The sequence below is a fragment of the Periophthalmus magnuspinnatus genome, chromosome 11 (assembly GCF_009829125.3).
Source record: "Periophthalmus magnuspinnatus isolate fPerMag1 chromosome 11, fPerMag1.2.pri, whole genome shotgun sequence".
Classification (NCBI taxonomy): Eukaryota; Metazoa; Chordata; class Actinopteri; order Gobiiformes; family Gobiidae; genus Periophthalmus; species Periophthalmus magnuspinnatus.
In genome coordinates, this window is record NC_047136.2 from 27,999,134 (window position 1) to 28,013,533 (window position 14,400).

Sequence of the window (14,400 nt, forward strand, 5' to 3'; positions counted from 1 at the left end):
TGCTTTGGCCACTGCTCTGTGTGCTCTTTCCCTCCTCGACCTGTTCTCCTCCCACACCTTGGCCCCTCCGCCCTTCTGCACCCCTCAGTGCTTGTCACCCTCTGTGCTCATCTCCCCCCTCCGCCCTCGCAACCCACCCTTCGTCTCGCTTTTCCGCGCTCACCTCTCCCCTCCACACTCGTCTCCCTCGTCTTTGCCCTCCCTTTCCGAGTCTGAACTTATAAAACTTACTCTGCACAGACTACACATCTGGCGGTATAAAGCAAAGCTTATCTGAATAATATGTTGCATGTACATTTATATTGCCTTTCACTTTGATCCCACATGCTTGTCATGGTAAACGTGAAATTTGAGTGTAGCAATACCAGTCTACCCTGTGCAGAGAGCAGGGTAGACTTTTGTGATGTGGACCTGCGCTGGTAAAAGTCATCCACAGTGACTCCAAAGTAACACCAGTCTGCCCCTGGAAACACCTCATCCAGTGCACTGTTTCTTTCATAAAGGACCAGCTCTTACTGAGTAGACAGATTACTTATCCATCCACTGTCTGCGCAGCTAAAGAGGAGAGAAAAAAAAGGAAAAGTTTCATGTCTCCAATGGGTCTTAGTTGAATCGCAAACAAATCAGTTACTGGGCATGGGCTGGGCATGTGTGGACAATGTTACAGGTGGACTATGTGAGTCTCACGGCAAATGTGTGAAAGTTAGCAGCCGTGTGATTGTATGATGTAAAGGCTTCAAAACAGAGCTTACACTTTATAATGACTAGTATATTTACAACACGGAAATAACATGCAATAAGATGAACAGAATGCAGATTACTTGTTAATGGGCTCAACAGACTTGAACTCTATCTGCAAGTAGATGCAGTTCTGGACACATCTACAGCCTGTCTGTCCATGAGAGTCCGTCTGTCCTTCACTGTGGTTATCCCTCAGGTTTGTCTTATTTTTCCCTTCTTTTTCTCAAGTTTTCCTTGCAGATAAGTATGGTCTAATCCATTTGCTTGTTCTTGTGAATGTTGGTCATTCTGCTTGTTTTTATATTGACAAGAAATCTGTCAATAACTTTCTGTTGGTGGAATCAACTATTTTGTGAAGCCCTGCAAGGCGACTGCTGATCTACAAAAATACACTGAAATCGTATTAGTCGTATTAGTATTTTCCACACATTACTACACTATTACGGTGCTGTACATGTGTTGCTTTATATCATAATTAAGTTCAGTGCAATTCTGTCTATGCTTGTGGTTCTAGTAAGAAATTTGCAGCATGTTACAAGTGGTTTTAAGTGTTGTTTGCATGTCAAGGTTACACTATTGACATAATCTCAATTTGTTTCGTCAGCTACCAACTCTGCATTATCCTGTGCTTTAATAGGAGTTGGGAGCAATTGGTTGGTAAAAGTAGCAATAAATTAGCAAAACAGTAGCAAAGTTTATAGCGCTTTGTCTCTGGTAATCTGATGCAAGATGACAAGTTTTTAAAAAGCATATTAAACAGTAATTAAAACTTGAGAACAAATTACTTTGGAACACTTTCAATTACCCAAATGTTTAATGTTAAGTACCGCTAAAGTTGATGGATAAACGACTAAAACGATTATGTATTTCAAATAAAGCCCCAGCTGTTTCCACCCATTTACTGTCTCCTCCTGTCAGCATTATTGATCGTCAGGAAGTGGTGCTTTCTTTTAAAGGCAAAGTCACTGATACCTCATTAGCCATGTGTTCACTATTCATAGCCTCCCATATCAGTTAAGATAAATGAGAGGATCCCTTCTTAATGTAGCCTTACAGTGCTACAGGGACTGCTAGCTTCTCTCTGCACAAATGGCTGGGCCTGTTTGGAGCCTTAGCCATTGGGGTAATGCCACCATGACAGAGAGAGTGTAAATTGTTCAGCTTGTTATCCTCCGGCGAGTGAAATTCTGCCACTGCCAGGGCTGAGGCTTGTGGCAGAGAGCTCCTTAGGCTGCCACAGACATTGTTAGGAGAGCGATGGGTCGGTGGCACACACCTCCGGGGCGGGTGCGGCAGATGGGGACCGGTAGCTCTGCTCAGGCCCAGGGCACAAATAATGCACCTGTGTCCATCACAAGGACACATGCGGAGGATACAGGTCCACAATTACTGAGAGTGGATACAGCTATGACTGTTAAGAGCGTTAGATTTATGTTTCTAATTCTTCTCTACAGTAACGCTATGCTTTGTACTATGTTTGTATGTGTATTGTTTTTAATGTACTATGTACTGTGTAATAGGGTTGGGGAATCAGGGAGTCCCTCACAATTTGATGCGATACACAATCCAATATGCAAACATGCGATATTCGATATACGGCATATGCTATTTTTTTAAGAACCAAATCCATTTTAAAACAACAGTATTTCTTTGTTAAACCACTGCCTGCACAAATCTGATATAAAACACACCCAAATAAATAGTAGCACGGGCACAAAATAATATAGTAAAAGACATAAACAATACTCTTGTTGCTATCGATGCTCATACGATACTGTATCTCAAAAGTTTGTAGCAATAATTTTCAACCCAAAAACATCCACAAACCCACAGCCAAGTCCTCACCAAGCCTAGCAACAACATCTGGACATGGATCCCCACCGAGCTGCCCACTGCTCCTGAAGAATGGGTCAAATACAGAGGACAAATTTCCCTACAAGGTTAATAAAGTGCATCTTAACCATAACCTTATTTTTCCACACCCATACTGTGTAAGTGTCCTCCCCTTCATAACAGGGGAGGGGGCATGTAACACTGAACTGAACTTCTTGGATAACATAATATTAAAACTGCACATATGTGTCTGTACGTCCCTGTTATGCACTTATTGCTGTTATGCTCTATATGCTGCTGCTGAAACTGCTCCTGTTTATTACATATGTGCTTCACTGAATTCTCATTATTGTGCTAATGTTTGCACGGGGGTTATTCAGATTTTTTTTTAAATATATATCACAACAACTGTATATCCCTTCATTGCTGTTTACTGCAAGCTGTTCCAGATACACAGTGTAAACTGAAGCAGCGAAACCATCAGCCACCTCAGCCTCATCATTGGCCTCTAAACTCCTGCACACTTTGCCTTTATCACAGCACTCTATTCAATTACACTGTACATTACAACTCATGCATTGTTCTGAATTTAGACGTGGCTTTTAATGAGACTAGTAATAAGAGCATAACTTAAAGTGTGTAGATGGTCCAGAGAGTTGTCAACCACTATGACCTAGCATGAACCACACAGTTTGGTGGTAGATGAAAGCAGAACAGCCAAGCAAACCCTAAGACCAAAGATGAACACGCAGATTATCCATGTGCAGTTAGAAAATACTAGATCTTCTGTGATGTGAGTGCTAACCACTGTGCTGTCCCATTAGTCTTGACTGGATCTCAATAAGTAAGGAAAAGCAGAACAGTAGGGTATAGTTCACCTGAGACTTGCGCTCTGCAATATTTGAGAATTGATTTGTCAATGTTTACTGATGCATCTGCTTGAGGTGCTTCAGTCTTTTTTGAGCAAAATGGATTCTGCAAAGCAAAAATAACTTGGGTTGAATGGGGAATGGGAAATGAGTGAATCTTTAACACAAATTCTGAGCTATCTGGTTGTGGAAATGCGAGGGGAGACTGACAAGTGAAAACTATCACTCTAGTATATGAGATTGTGATACAGGCCAGCAGTGACAGCCTGGGTTGGAACTACTATTTCATGACAGGCAAATATTTTCAAAAATACATTCAGGTCTGGAAACTGCCATTCTGTAAACACACTTATGCTTGTGACGTAACCTTTGCCACATCTGTCACCACACGCTGCACCTGGCCCAGAGAAGGCAATGTGGATTTCCCATGACATCTGCAAATCACTGGAGCCCCGACATCAAACAAACGATTCCCATATTCCCCTGTCGCATGCCATACACAGCCTTGCATCAATCTAGCCTCCATGTTACCCCGACCGCCAACGCTGTGTACAGGCAGTCACTTTTCAAGCTAAAACCAGGACACGAAACGCACAGCGGTAAGTGAATCAGCTGTCTCCGGGGGCGCACTCTCTTGGAAGTCTGGACCCTATTAGAAGCTCCGTCTCCTGCCAGATAACACACATGAAAATCTCTTTGAGCGGCCCACCCTCCGGGCCCTCCATCGCGGACTCCATTTCTCTTCAGCCTCTCGACGTTCCCTACCTTTACCCAGGCGCCTTCATCACCATTCAAGTTAGAAACAAATAGCCGTGAGAAGTGCGAAAGGATCTGTGCATATTCTGTTTAAGGCTTGACGGGGGAGAGGGCGTGTGATGCAAAAATAAGATGAGATCAGTGACATGCTTTTTGACAAGTATGACGCTGACAAAAATAAAACATTGGTAACATGAAAAACAAGATTGCTACTTTAAAGGGCCGGGCAGATTTGTATGTATGTTTGTTTTTTAAGTGGATTGGTAGTGTATAATATCTTTGTAGTAAAATTCATATTTGTGGTTTATTTTAGCTCTGTCCATGGACCCTTCCCTTTGTAATAATAAGTGAGTCTGTGTATGTACAGTATGTTGTGTGCTGCTCAGAATGACCCGCCTGTCCCTCTGTGCCTTTATTCACTCACAGACAAAAACTAAGTGAGCCACACCTAAGACTCGGCAGAAGAAAAAGTACTTTTGCAAGGTAAAATTTTAAAAAATATAACACTGAAGCACATCGTCCTGTGTGAGGTTCCATTTTGTACAATTAGAATTGGGGGATATGACGACAATATTGAATACCACTGTATTGAAATAATTTGCCCCATTAAATATATATTCTCAGCCATTTGACAGATATTAAACGCATGTTTGCTGTGAAAACGTTTATAATTTTAATAAATAATTAGTCAACATAAGCTGAAAACATATTAGCGCTCCTGCAGAGAAGTTAGGCAGCACGTCTGTACTCATCATCACACCAGACGCCTTCTGCCTCAAAACAACTGTTGGGCTCAAACAGCGCTGTCTACAAAAAGGAAGAATATCACTTTTTAACATGTGCAGTGTGCAGGACGTATGGAGCCATGTGGGCCACATGGAGCTGGACATATTCTGACTTTATGAACTTGTGTGTAATGGATACACACTCGCTTAGGACGCACTGTTTGGATGTGATTTTCTTCATGTCTGTGAAGGTCAGGAGAGGAGTCGCTTGGACAGGACAAACACGTGAGTTAAACAAAGTCATAAACTGCACAAATACACAGAGAAGTGGAATGTTTTCCTTCGCTCAAACAAATTGTAGATCCATGCACCAAGACGCACCTCAATTTCTGTTCTAATGTGATCATGCAGTCAGTCCAGACACTGTACTAGAGACTGATAGTTGAAAACACAACCTCCAATGTTCTTTATTGTCAGAGTTTCACACATTTACTCGTGATTTGTAGTTTAAAATAGTAAATGTGGAAGACAGAGACCTGAGTCTTATTGGTCAATTATGATGTATTTTGCATTTAGAGCAGCTAAATTCACATTGTGCTCAATAAATGAGCATTATTTTATCTATTTTACACACATGCATGTGCTGTTTAAGGAAAAATCATCATCATTTGGCTTGATTAATTGGGACAGGCAGTAATACAGCCTATCATGGTATAATGAGAGGACGTATGACAATATTAAAAAATGGAGTCTAGTAGGAGATGTTCTGATTTTACAATAAGTACAGGATGATTCCTACAGTTAGGTTATAACCTTATCTTTTTTCACAACCTAAATCCTGCTCTTCCAGTTATCATATTAGTTTGACCTTTCAGATGATGTAGCTAAAGGTGCTATTGGGTCAATGCCTTTTTCGTGTCAATGCAAAAACAGCACGGCGGTGCGGAGTTGCTCCATTGACCAGAGGCTCCTGCGCGGCTAAATGCAGAATATTGATTTCCTTATATCCAGGGAGCTATCGCACTCTCCAAGCCACACAAGGTCAAAAGGCTTTTGCTCCGGTTTGTCCCACTGTATTTCATCTTCTGCACAATGAGCAGCGTTTATGTATGCCCATCCAGGCCACTTCAAAAGAAAAGGAAAGATCATGGTGACGTTTAAAATGGAATAGCACTGGGAATAAGGCTTTTGTCAGCCGGGTGGTTTATGTTTTCTTTTGTCAAGATGTATGTCAGCCAGGCTTCATCCATCTTTGCTGCTATCTCTCCACATTTTTTTCTAGGCTACATCACACCTTCACACCTCACGCTGAGAAACACAGTGTGCTTGTTTTGTAGAAAGGATGGAGGATGAGTCAAAAATCTACGGCTATGTTTTTGTGGAGTGTGCAGATGGAATGACCTGGGAAAGCATTTGGATAGACCAACAATCAAAAACTGGAAGAGGGAAATAGTGAAGATGATCATTGGTTTGGAGACAGTGGTTGGTCAGTCATTTCTCTTGTCAAAATATACAGTAGAAAACTTCATGCATTATTGAGGTTACATCACATGCCCTCACAACAGTCTAACTTTGGCTTTTGTTTACCAACATAACTGTGGATAATGTAATTGACTTCTTAATGTATAGACATCCAGAAGATCTTTCCCTAGTGCAGTTTATACATAATGTATAGAGATTTAGAGGCTACTCGACCCCCACACCACAGGAAAGTTCTGAAACATGTTTACAAGAAGTAAAATGTGAATGTGAAATTGCAAGTTGACCTTTTAGTTATTTCTTTTAGCTATTTTTATGATTTATTCATCGCCTACATCTTTCTCCCACACTTGGTGATTGTAGAATGGAAGGATTTTTTTTCTTCTTTTTTTATATTTGATACAGAAAACATCTTTAAAATCTTTAAAATATGTGAATAATTACGATTTATTTATGAATATTTGTTTTCATACCAAATACTAAAAGTCAGCCACGCATTTTCAGCTGTACACAATTTTGAGTGTGTGGCCTGTGCATAATGCCTCTATTAGTGAATATGTGGACATTATTTGTGAAAAAAATCCCCTTCATACACAAACAAAACTTAAATTGTGAAACTGAACTAAACTTTTTTTTTCCTTTTTTTTCAAATTTGAAGGTAATTAATTGATTAAATAAGTGGTTACATCTATTAAGATTGATTCCTTAAAAATCAAAATTTTCTGCAAAGATTCATCTCTGATTAATTTTTAGGACATTTCAAAGGTCAATTAAAACATTTCACACTTGAAGAGGAATTACTCATTAGGAGGAAGTGTTCTTTAGAGTTTCAAACAGTGCAGAAAATGAGCATTAATTAGTGTTAACGGCTCATGCAACATAACCCAGCTGTTCCCGCACCAAAAGCCTTCACAACCTTCATCTGAACTCAGGCTCCCACAAAGTTACTCACAAGAAAACGTTTCAATAATCATGAATACACTTTCTGAACCATAAACAATGTTAGCTTCTCAAAAATACATGTCTAAAGGGATTATTCGAACTTTTTCTAACAAGCACAACGTAAAAAGAAGCCTTATTTACAAAGCAGCCTTCAAAACATCTGTGCAACACTGTAGATGCCATTAGAACAAAAGAAGCAGTAACGTCCTCAGAGTAATGGGCACTTACTTCTGTCCTTGATTACTGTAGTTGTTGTCGTATGATTCATATCCTTGTTCGTCGTACGATGTCCCATAGCCGTCATCATATTCCTGTAACACAAGACCATCACATGTTATTAGACCCTCTGTTTTCATCGTTTAATGGACAGCACATTAGACATCAGTTTTATTTGGGCAACGTCTGTGCTCAGCTTCAGTTTGGTCTCTGATTTCAATTATCTCAAATACTGGCAGAAGTAACTGTTCATCACAAATGACTGGTCACATAATGGCTTAATGTGTTGTGACGAAACATGTTCAGCCTGTTCCCCTGTTGTATGTGGACAAATAAACATACTTACAAATATGAGTTTCACCAAACTAACAAATCCCAGTTAGCCAAGCACAAGCTAGCAATGATGCTATATGAATATGGATAGACAGACAGTCGAGCAAAGAAGCAGGAGAACTAAACAACGGGCCCTCCACAAAGAAAATTACGCAAAAACATGAAAGGAAAAAGACACGTTACTCAATTTGGCTTTTTGTGCATGAAGTGCCCTCAATGTTTATCAAAGCCGCCTTCGTCAAAGTCAAATACAAATCTTGTAGTTCTTGGAGACTGCTGCTCTCTGCCCTGGTCTCCTGTCAGGCCCGGTGACAGTGCCACGCGGAGCTTCTCAGTGTGTTAACGTTTCATCAGCACCTCAAAGCTTCAGCCTGGAACATCTGTTAGTGCCCCCCCACTCACCCCCACGCCATGCCTCGCTGACAGGAACATCAAAGGCAACCAGTGCCGCGCCCGTCCTAACTTAGGATAAATGAGACTTATGTTCCACAAAAGCCAGTGTGATTATTAAAGGAATAATACCTGACTGGAAAAAAATATCATGTCAAACTGAGTCCAGATTTGGACTGGGTCTTTTTATTAATGCAGTGGGAATCCTCTAAGAATTTTTTTTTTTTATTTAAAAAAATGCCATAAACATAGAAAACTCGGAAAAAATGTATTTAAAGAAAAAAAAAAAGACAAACTGTTTTGGCCCAGTCTCTTGAGTAAGCAGTTTGTGTATGGCTTTGGCGAGGAAGAGAAGCGCCAGGCCATTTGTTAATGAATTCCAGTCCATAAATAAGGGAATATTTAAATGGAGGTAAAACACTTTATTTGTTGTTATTATGAAGAAACAAGGATGTACTTTATCCTTTTCAAGCAATGTAAAACAAATATTATAGCGTATGACTATGTGCACTATATGTGTACTATTTTCTTTTTCCAGATTGAGCTAGAAGGCAAGTTTTGTCTCCAGAGGCATTTGAAGTTGAGCAGAAGAATCCATGAGCCCCTCCACACTAATGGAAGAGCACAGTAAACAGACACACTGCACTTTTGACAAACAACTCAAATCTTGAACTGTTGAAAAGTCCCGTCCAAGCAAGACAGGATTTTTATTTATTTATTTATTTTTTAGTATTTATTTTTTGTTCTTGTCATAGTTTTTTTTTTTTTTTTTCAAAATTGATTTAACAAACCTCGCACTCTCTCAAATAATTTTGCACAAATGAATTATGAAGTTCTTAACCTTGTTAAAACAAGTTTTTAGTTTGTTAGGAAGCATAAAAGCAAATCTCAGACCATGCCAAGTGATTTATTTGCTTTTCTTTTTAACTACTGTTTGGCATGGACACAAAGTTTTACTTTATACCTCTGTAAAAATCACTTTCAATAACAAGACAGAGGGTCAAACTGTAAATCACTAAGCTGAAGGTGGAAGGTGAATAGTGTGTTTGAAGACACTTCAGCTTCCTTACATTAGGAGCTGATGCTAAACGGCTCTAACCTGCCTGTAACCTGAATAGACCCGTTCTTTTTGTTATCTGCAGAGAACAGTCGCTCCATTTACAACTGATAGAACCTCTCTGTCTCCTCAGACACATGGCGGGTCCAGACACTCATTCAATTTCAGTCCATCTAAAAGGCTTTGTTTCACAGTACTTGGAAAAATAAGCAGCTATGAACACTGACTTACAGGAATCTCCCAAGTTCGACGAAAACATGAAAGCTCTCGTTGTCACAAGAGCAATACAATACCTTCAAAATGTCAAAACCTGTAGCAAACCACATAGTCAGCTGTCTGGGCCGCTTAAGTTTACTCGACAGCACTGTTAACACAAAAGCCATTCAACTTCTGACTGACATTTTATTTTCTGTCCTCTATATAGTTATGATTTTAAACACGTTGCAACAGACATTTCATGAGTAACAAAAAGATTTATTTTACAGAATAGACATGATAATCACCCAACACTTCAACTGACAATTGTTGGGAGGGTCACTGTAATATATAAACCAGTGTGCACCAAACAACAACAACAAAACTATAATAACTTTTAATGATTTATGTATTTTAATTCAATATAGTTACTTCAAGAGAACCATGATCCTAATCACTCTTCTGCACACTGACCACAGACCTGTAATACTAAACAGATGGTCTCTGGAGTCTCATAATATTTGAATGATTACAGACTAAATGGTTATGTTTAAAGGCTTAAAGGCACTGCACCTGATTTTACTGCATTAAAATATAACAAACAGAACTAGTTCAGTTTGCAATTGTTATGTTCATACATAAACTCACAGAGACCAGAGCAGACTTTTTCCGTGACTGTATTCGTAACAACATCTTGCATGCTAACCGTGCACATCCTGATCAGGCAATAAAACACTTTATAATTAGATGCAGGCAGTGCGCAGCTGACTTATTTTGACCTCATGAGCTGCTCATACAACACATCTGTACTGGGGCAAGATCCATTTAGCTGAAAAACAGTCTGCCCTCTGCCCTCTTCAGCTTTGGGTAATGACTGAAAGGACAAGACTGTGGATACGAACGGTCGAAATGAGTTTCCTCTGCAGGGTGGCTGGGTACTCCCTTAGTGAAGAGCTCAGTCACATGGGAGGAACTCTGAGTAGAGCCACTGCTCCTCCACATTGAGAGGAGACAGCTCAGGTGCCTCGGGCATCTGTTCCAGATGCCTCCTGGACGTGTCCCTGGGGCGGTGTTCCAGGCATGTCTCACTGGGAGGAGGCCCTGGGGGAGACCTGTCACGATCCGCACTTTCCGCTCCATGTTTTGCCTCCTGTCCTGCTCCTTCCCTCCCTCACCTGCCGGAGCCGGGCTGAGCTCCTGGCTCCTCCCGCGCACACCTGCAGCTCATCCACGCAATCAACCAGACACTCCGTGCCAGATTGTCCGCGTGTCCACATGAATATTTAACTTGTCTTTGTATTTTGCATTTTGCTCCTTGTATCCTGCTCATTGGAATTTTTCATGCTACCCTTCAGATCCTGTCCCCTGGACCCTCCCAGCTCCTGCGCTCCCGCCTCTGCTCCGACCCCGCTCTCCAGTCCTGGTACAGTCTTGTCTCGTCTTGTTCTCCGCACTCTATGTCTCTGGACCCCGCTCCGCACCCTGCTCCTTGTTCTGGCTCTGGTCGCCCTGTCTCCGTCCCTGCACTCCACGTTCCCGGACCCCAGCACGCACTCTGCTCCCCGCCCCGGCGCTGCCCGCACTGTTGGCTCTGCTACGCCGCCTGCTCTGCCCCTTGATCCTTCCCCGCCAGATCAACCCACTTTATTGTATATTGATTCACAACCTGTAAATAAACATTGTAAACTTTCCCCGAGTCTTGCATCTCTTGGTCCGATTTGCCTGCATTACGACAAGACCCAGGAAATGCTGGAGGAGCTATGTCCCTTGGTTGGGCCAGGAACATCTCAGGATCCCCCCAGAAGAGTTGGAGGAAGTGAGTGTGGAAAGGGAAGTCTTCTGGTTAAAATTCGGGTACATGCCGGTTAAAAATGTATAATTACTACAATATACTCATGCTTTATTAAGGTTAATCAAGGTGCCGTTGGTATAAAGTGGTACATCGACCCAAAAAGATGCATGAGCTACATCCTCCACTAAGGTACTCACGACGAAGATCCTCTGAATTTTAAAGAGATGCTCAGTTGGTGCCTTAATTATTTAAGAATTAACATCCAAAAGAGAAAGTTACGGTTTCAATCCAGACCTGGGAACAAGATGAGAAAGTTATAACATTCTGTTATAATATTTGTTATATCAAAGCAAACAAGCTACACTTCTCTCACTGCTCAGCTTAACATGAATATTTCATTCTTTCACTTCCATTTGATGTGATTTAACGTGATATACTAACCTGATTTTTATACTGCCCGATGTAAAGCCACCTGCGCTGGGACTGGACGAGAATAGATGTGAGATGCTTCCTCATAAAACACGGCTGTAGATGAGGGGGAGGGGCTAATTAAAAATAATGAGCTGTGTGGGCGCCAGTCATATTAGATTAGCAATATCATGAACTTTATAACTGCATATTATTACCTGCTATTTCCTGTGCATGCCTTGCGTCTTAAAAACAAGTCTGTGCTTTGTTTGTAAATTGCTATAATGAATTTCATATCCCCCTGTATGAGAAGAAATGATAGCTATGCACAGAAGATAATATTACATTCAGAGAGCAGCAGACATTGTATTCTATAACAAATACCCATAAATCCGTAAATCATTTTTCTCACTATCTCCACCTCTGACCGCAGTATTCCAGGGCCCATTCTATGTATACATTAGCATTCACGGTAGCACTTATTGTTTCCCTATGGACACAGCACAATGCAACGCTACACAGCTTGCTAAACGTAGCACTGTATGAAGTATTCGCAGCATTTTGTGGTTATGTTGTACATTGTAAGTCACTGGATATCTCGGTCCTGGGTCAGAGAGTGGTTTACTTCTCTACAAATGTGCTGGATGTGCAACATGGCTCAGCACAAAAGAATATCTATCCAGTGTAGATTAAATATTGTTATATTAAATGCATTTTATTTATCAGTAGCTAAAGGCTGTTCTCTAGGTAAGAAAGCACATAAACACTAACTGCATTATTGATGCTTAGCTGAAAAAAAGTGAGGGTTGATAGTGAAGTTATGTCGACCTAACACTTGTTTTGAAACTGTCTACCGTATTTTCCGGAGCATAAATCGCACCAGAGTGTAAGTTGCTGACTAATCCAATATAAAAAAACACATTTTGATTGTTATCTGGACTATGTAAACTTTAAACACAGCCAAAAATAAGTTTTGTAACAAAGACAGTAGCATTTGTGTCAAATCAAGTATTATTTTAATTACTGTATTTTCTGGAGTATAAGTCACAGTGGAGTATAATTCGCACCAGCCAAAAAATGCATAATAATGAAGAAAAAACACGTACTTCACATATAAATCACTGAGTATAAGTCACACCCCCGGCCAAACTATGACAAAAAGTGCAACTTATAGTCCGGAAAATATGGTAATTCTGTTCTTGTCATAGAGTGAAATTAGTCTTGCTCCCATGCAAAATATTACTATAAAAGCAGCTGATGTTGACAAGATCAGAGGGCTCTACTATGTTATGTTAAACTGTACAGCAGTTTAGTCAGTGCATTGTTGTATTCTAGTGGTGCTCAACTCCGCCTTGGTCCTGCGAAGTTGTAAAAGAAGTTAACACAAATCCAGTCCAGACTCCTAACGTGGGCAATATGTCAGAAAAGTGCGAATACAGTTAAAACTAAACTTTCTCTGTGTGTGACAAACAATAAAAATAGATCTCGGTAGGATTGTAGATTCAACTGCTGACAAAACACATGATACTGTTCAGGAAAGGTCCAGTTCTGTTCTGTATATGTGATTTATTTTCAGTATTACCTGTTTAAATGAGTATCAAGCTTGAACACTAGTCTTTGTATAGGCTTGGATTACACTGAAGTTGCAATTGGTTGTTTGAGACTTTAAAACCTTCCAGTCTCTGTGTAATACAAACATGCACTGAAAATTGTTTTATGGTTTTGATAATACATTTTGAATATAAAAGCATGAACAAAGAAAATGTATAAAACTGGAGTGAACTACATTGTTGCTTCAAAAGTGGGCTAATGTAATCAAGGTTGGCCTGATTTGTCCACAGCCCGAGCTCGGTGCCATTACTCGTAAAGGGGGCCCTTGTCTTGTGCTACGTGACGCTATCTGAATGCTGCTCCCTCGCCACTGCCCGGCCGCTCTGCCTGGTATTAAGAGCCACATTAAACTTTAACAATGCCATGTTATTGCCATTTATTAGAGCACACTACTCCATAATTGAGTTACAGACGGAGAGGAGAGGCATGCCCGGCTTATAAATCACCCTGGCACATTGTGGGAATCTGGCAAAGCTGTTTTAAAAGGCAGCAACATCAGTGTAAATGAAGCTTTTGTAATATCTGATGTGTTTTGTATTGGTACAGCGTTTACTCCAAATATGTCGACGAGTACAATGGGCGAGCGATGTTTCCCCGCCGCTAAACACGATCAGCGTGACAGTGCTGGAGGAGGGAGTGAGGGAGAGGAGGAGGATGAGGGCCCCTAAGTGAGTCTTTCATTTGTATGCCAGCGGACGGGCTGAGAGGCGTGTTGTTAAAAGATAAGCACTGGCCTCGAAGGTTACTGAAGACTAACGGAGGGCCCGGCTCGGCGTGTTGCTACAGCGCTATCAGAGACGCTCCGCTGTGCTCCACAATAACACCGCGGCAGATAGGCGCGTGACACTGGTGAGGATGGGGCACGCGCTGGATGCATGCATTTGAGAGTGGGAATTTACAGTAATAACATATTTTACAAAAGAAAAGCGACAACCCAGAAAATGCAGAGCTCCATCTAATAAATAAATGGCATTTCAGACGACATCACAAACTTCTACTGGCCTTATTCTGACCCATACTCTGACTGCCACTGACCCGCACTTCCTTTCATTT

The 14,400-nt window shown here is 40.9% G+C and overlaps 1 protein-coding gene across 1 annotated transcript in view; it reads right to left on the reverse strand.

Annotated features, from left to right (window-relative positions):
• The window catches only part of khdrbs3 (KH domain containing, RNA binding, signal transduction associated 3), a 128,695-nt gene that overhangs the window by 20,140 nt on the left and 94,155 nt on the right, over positions 1-14,400 (reverse strand). Inside the window, exon 7 of the mRNA XM_033975260.2 lies at positions 7,574-7,656. Coding sequence (XP_033831151.1) covers positions 7,574-7,656 — 83 coding nt within the window. The remainder of the gene's footprint in view (positions 1-7,573; positions 7,657-14,400) is intronic.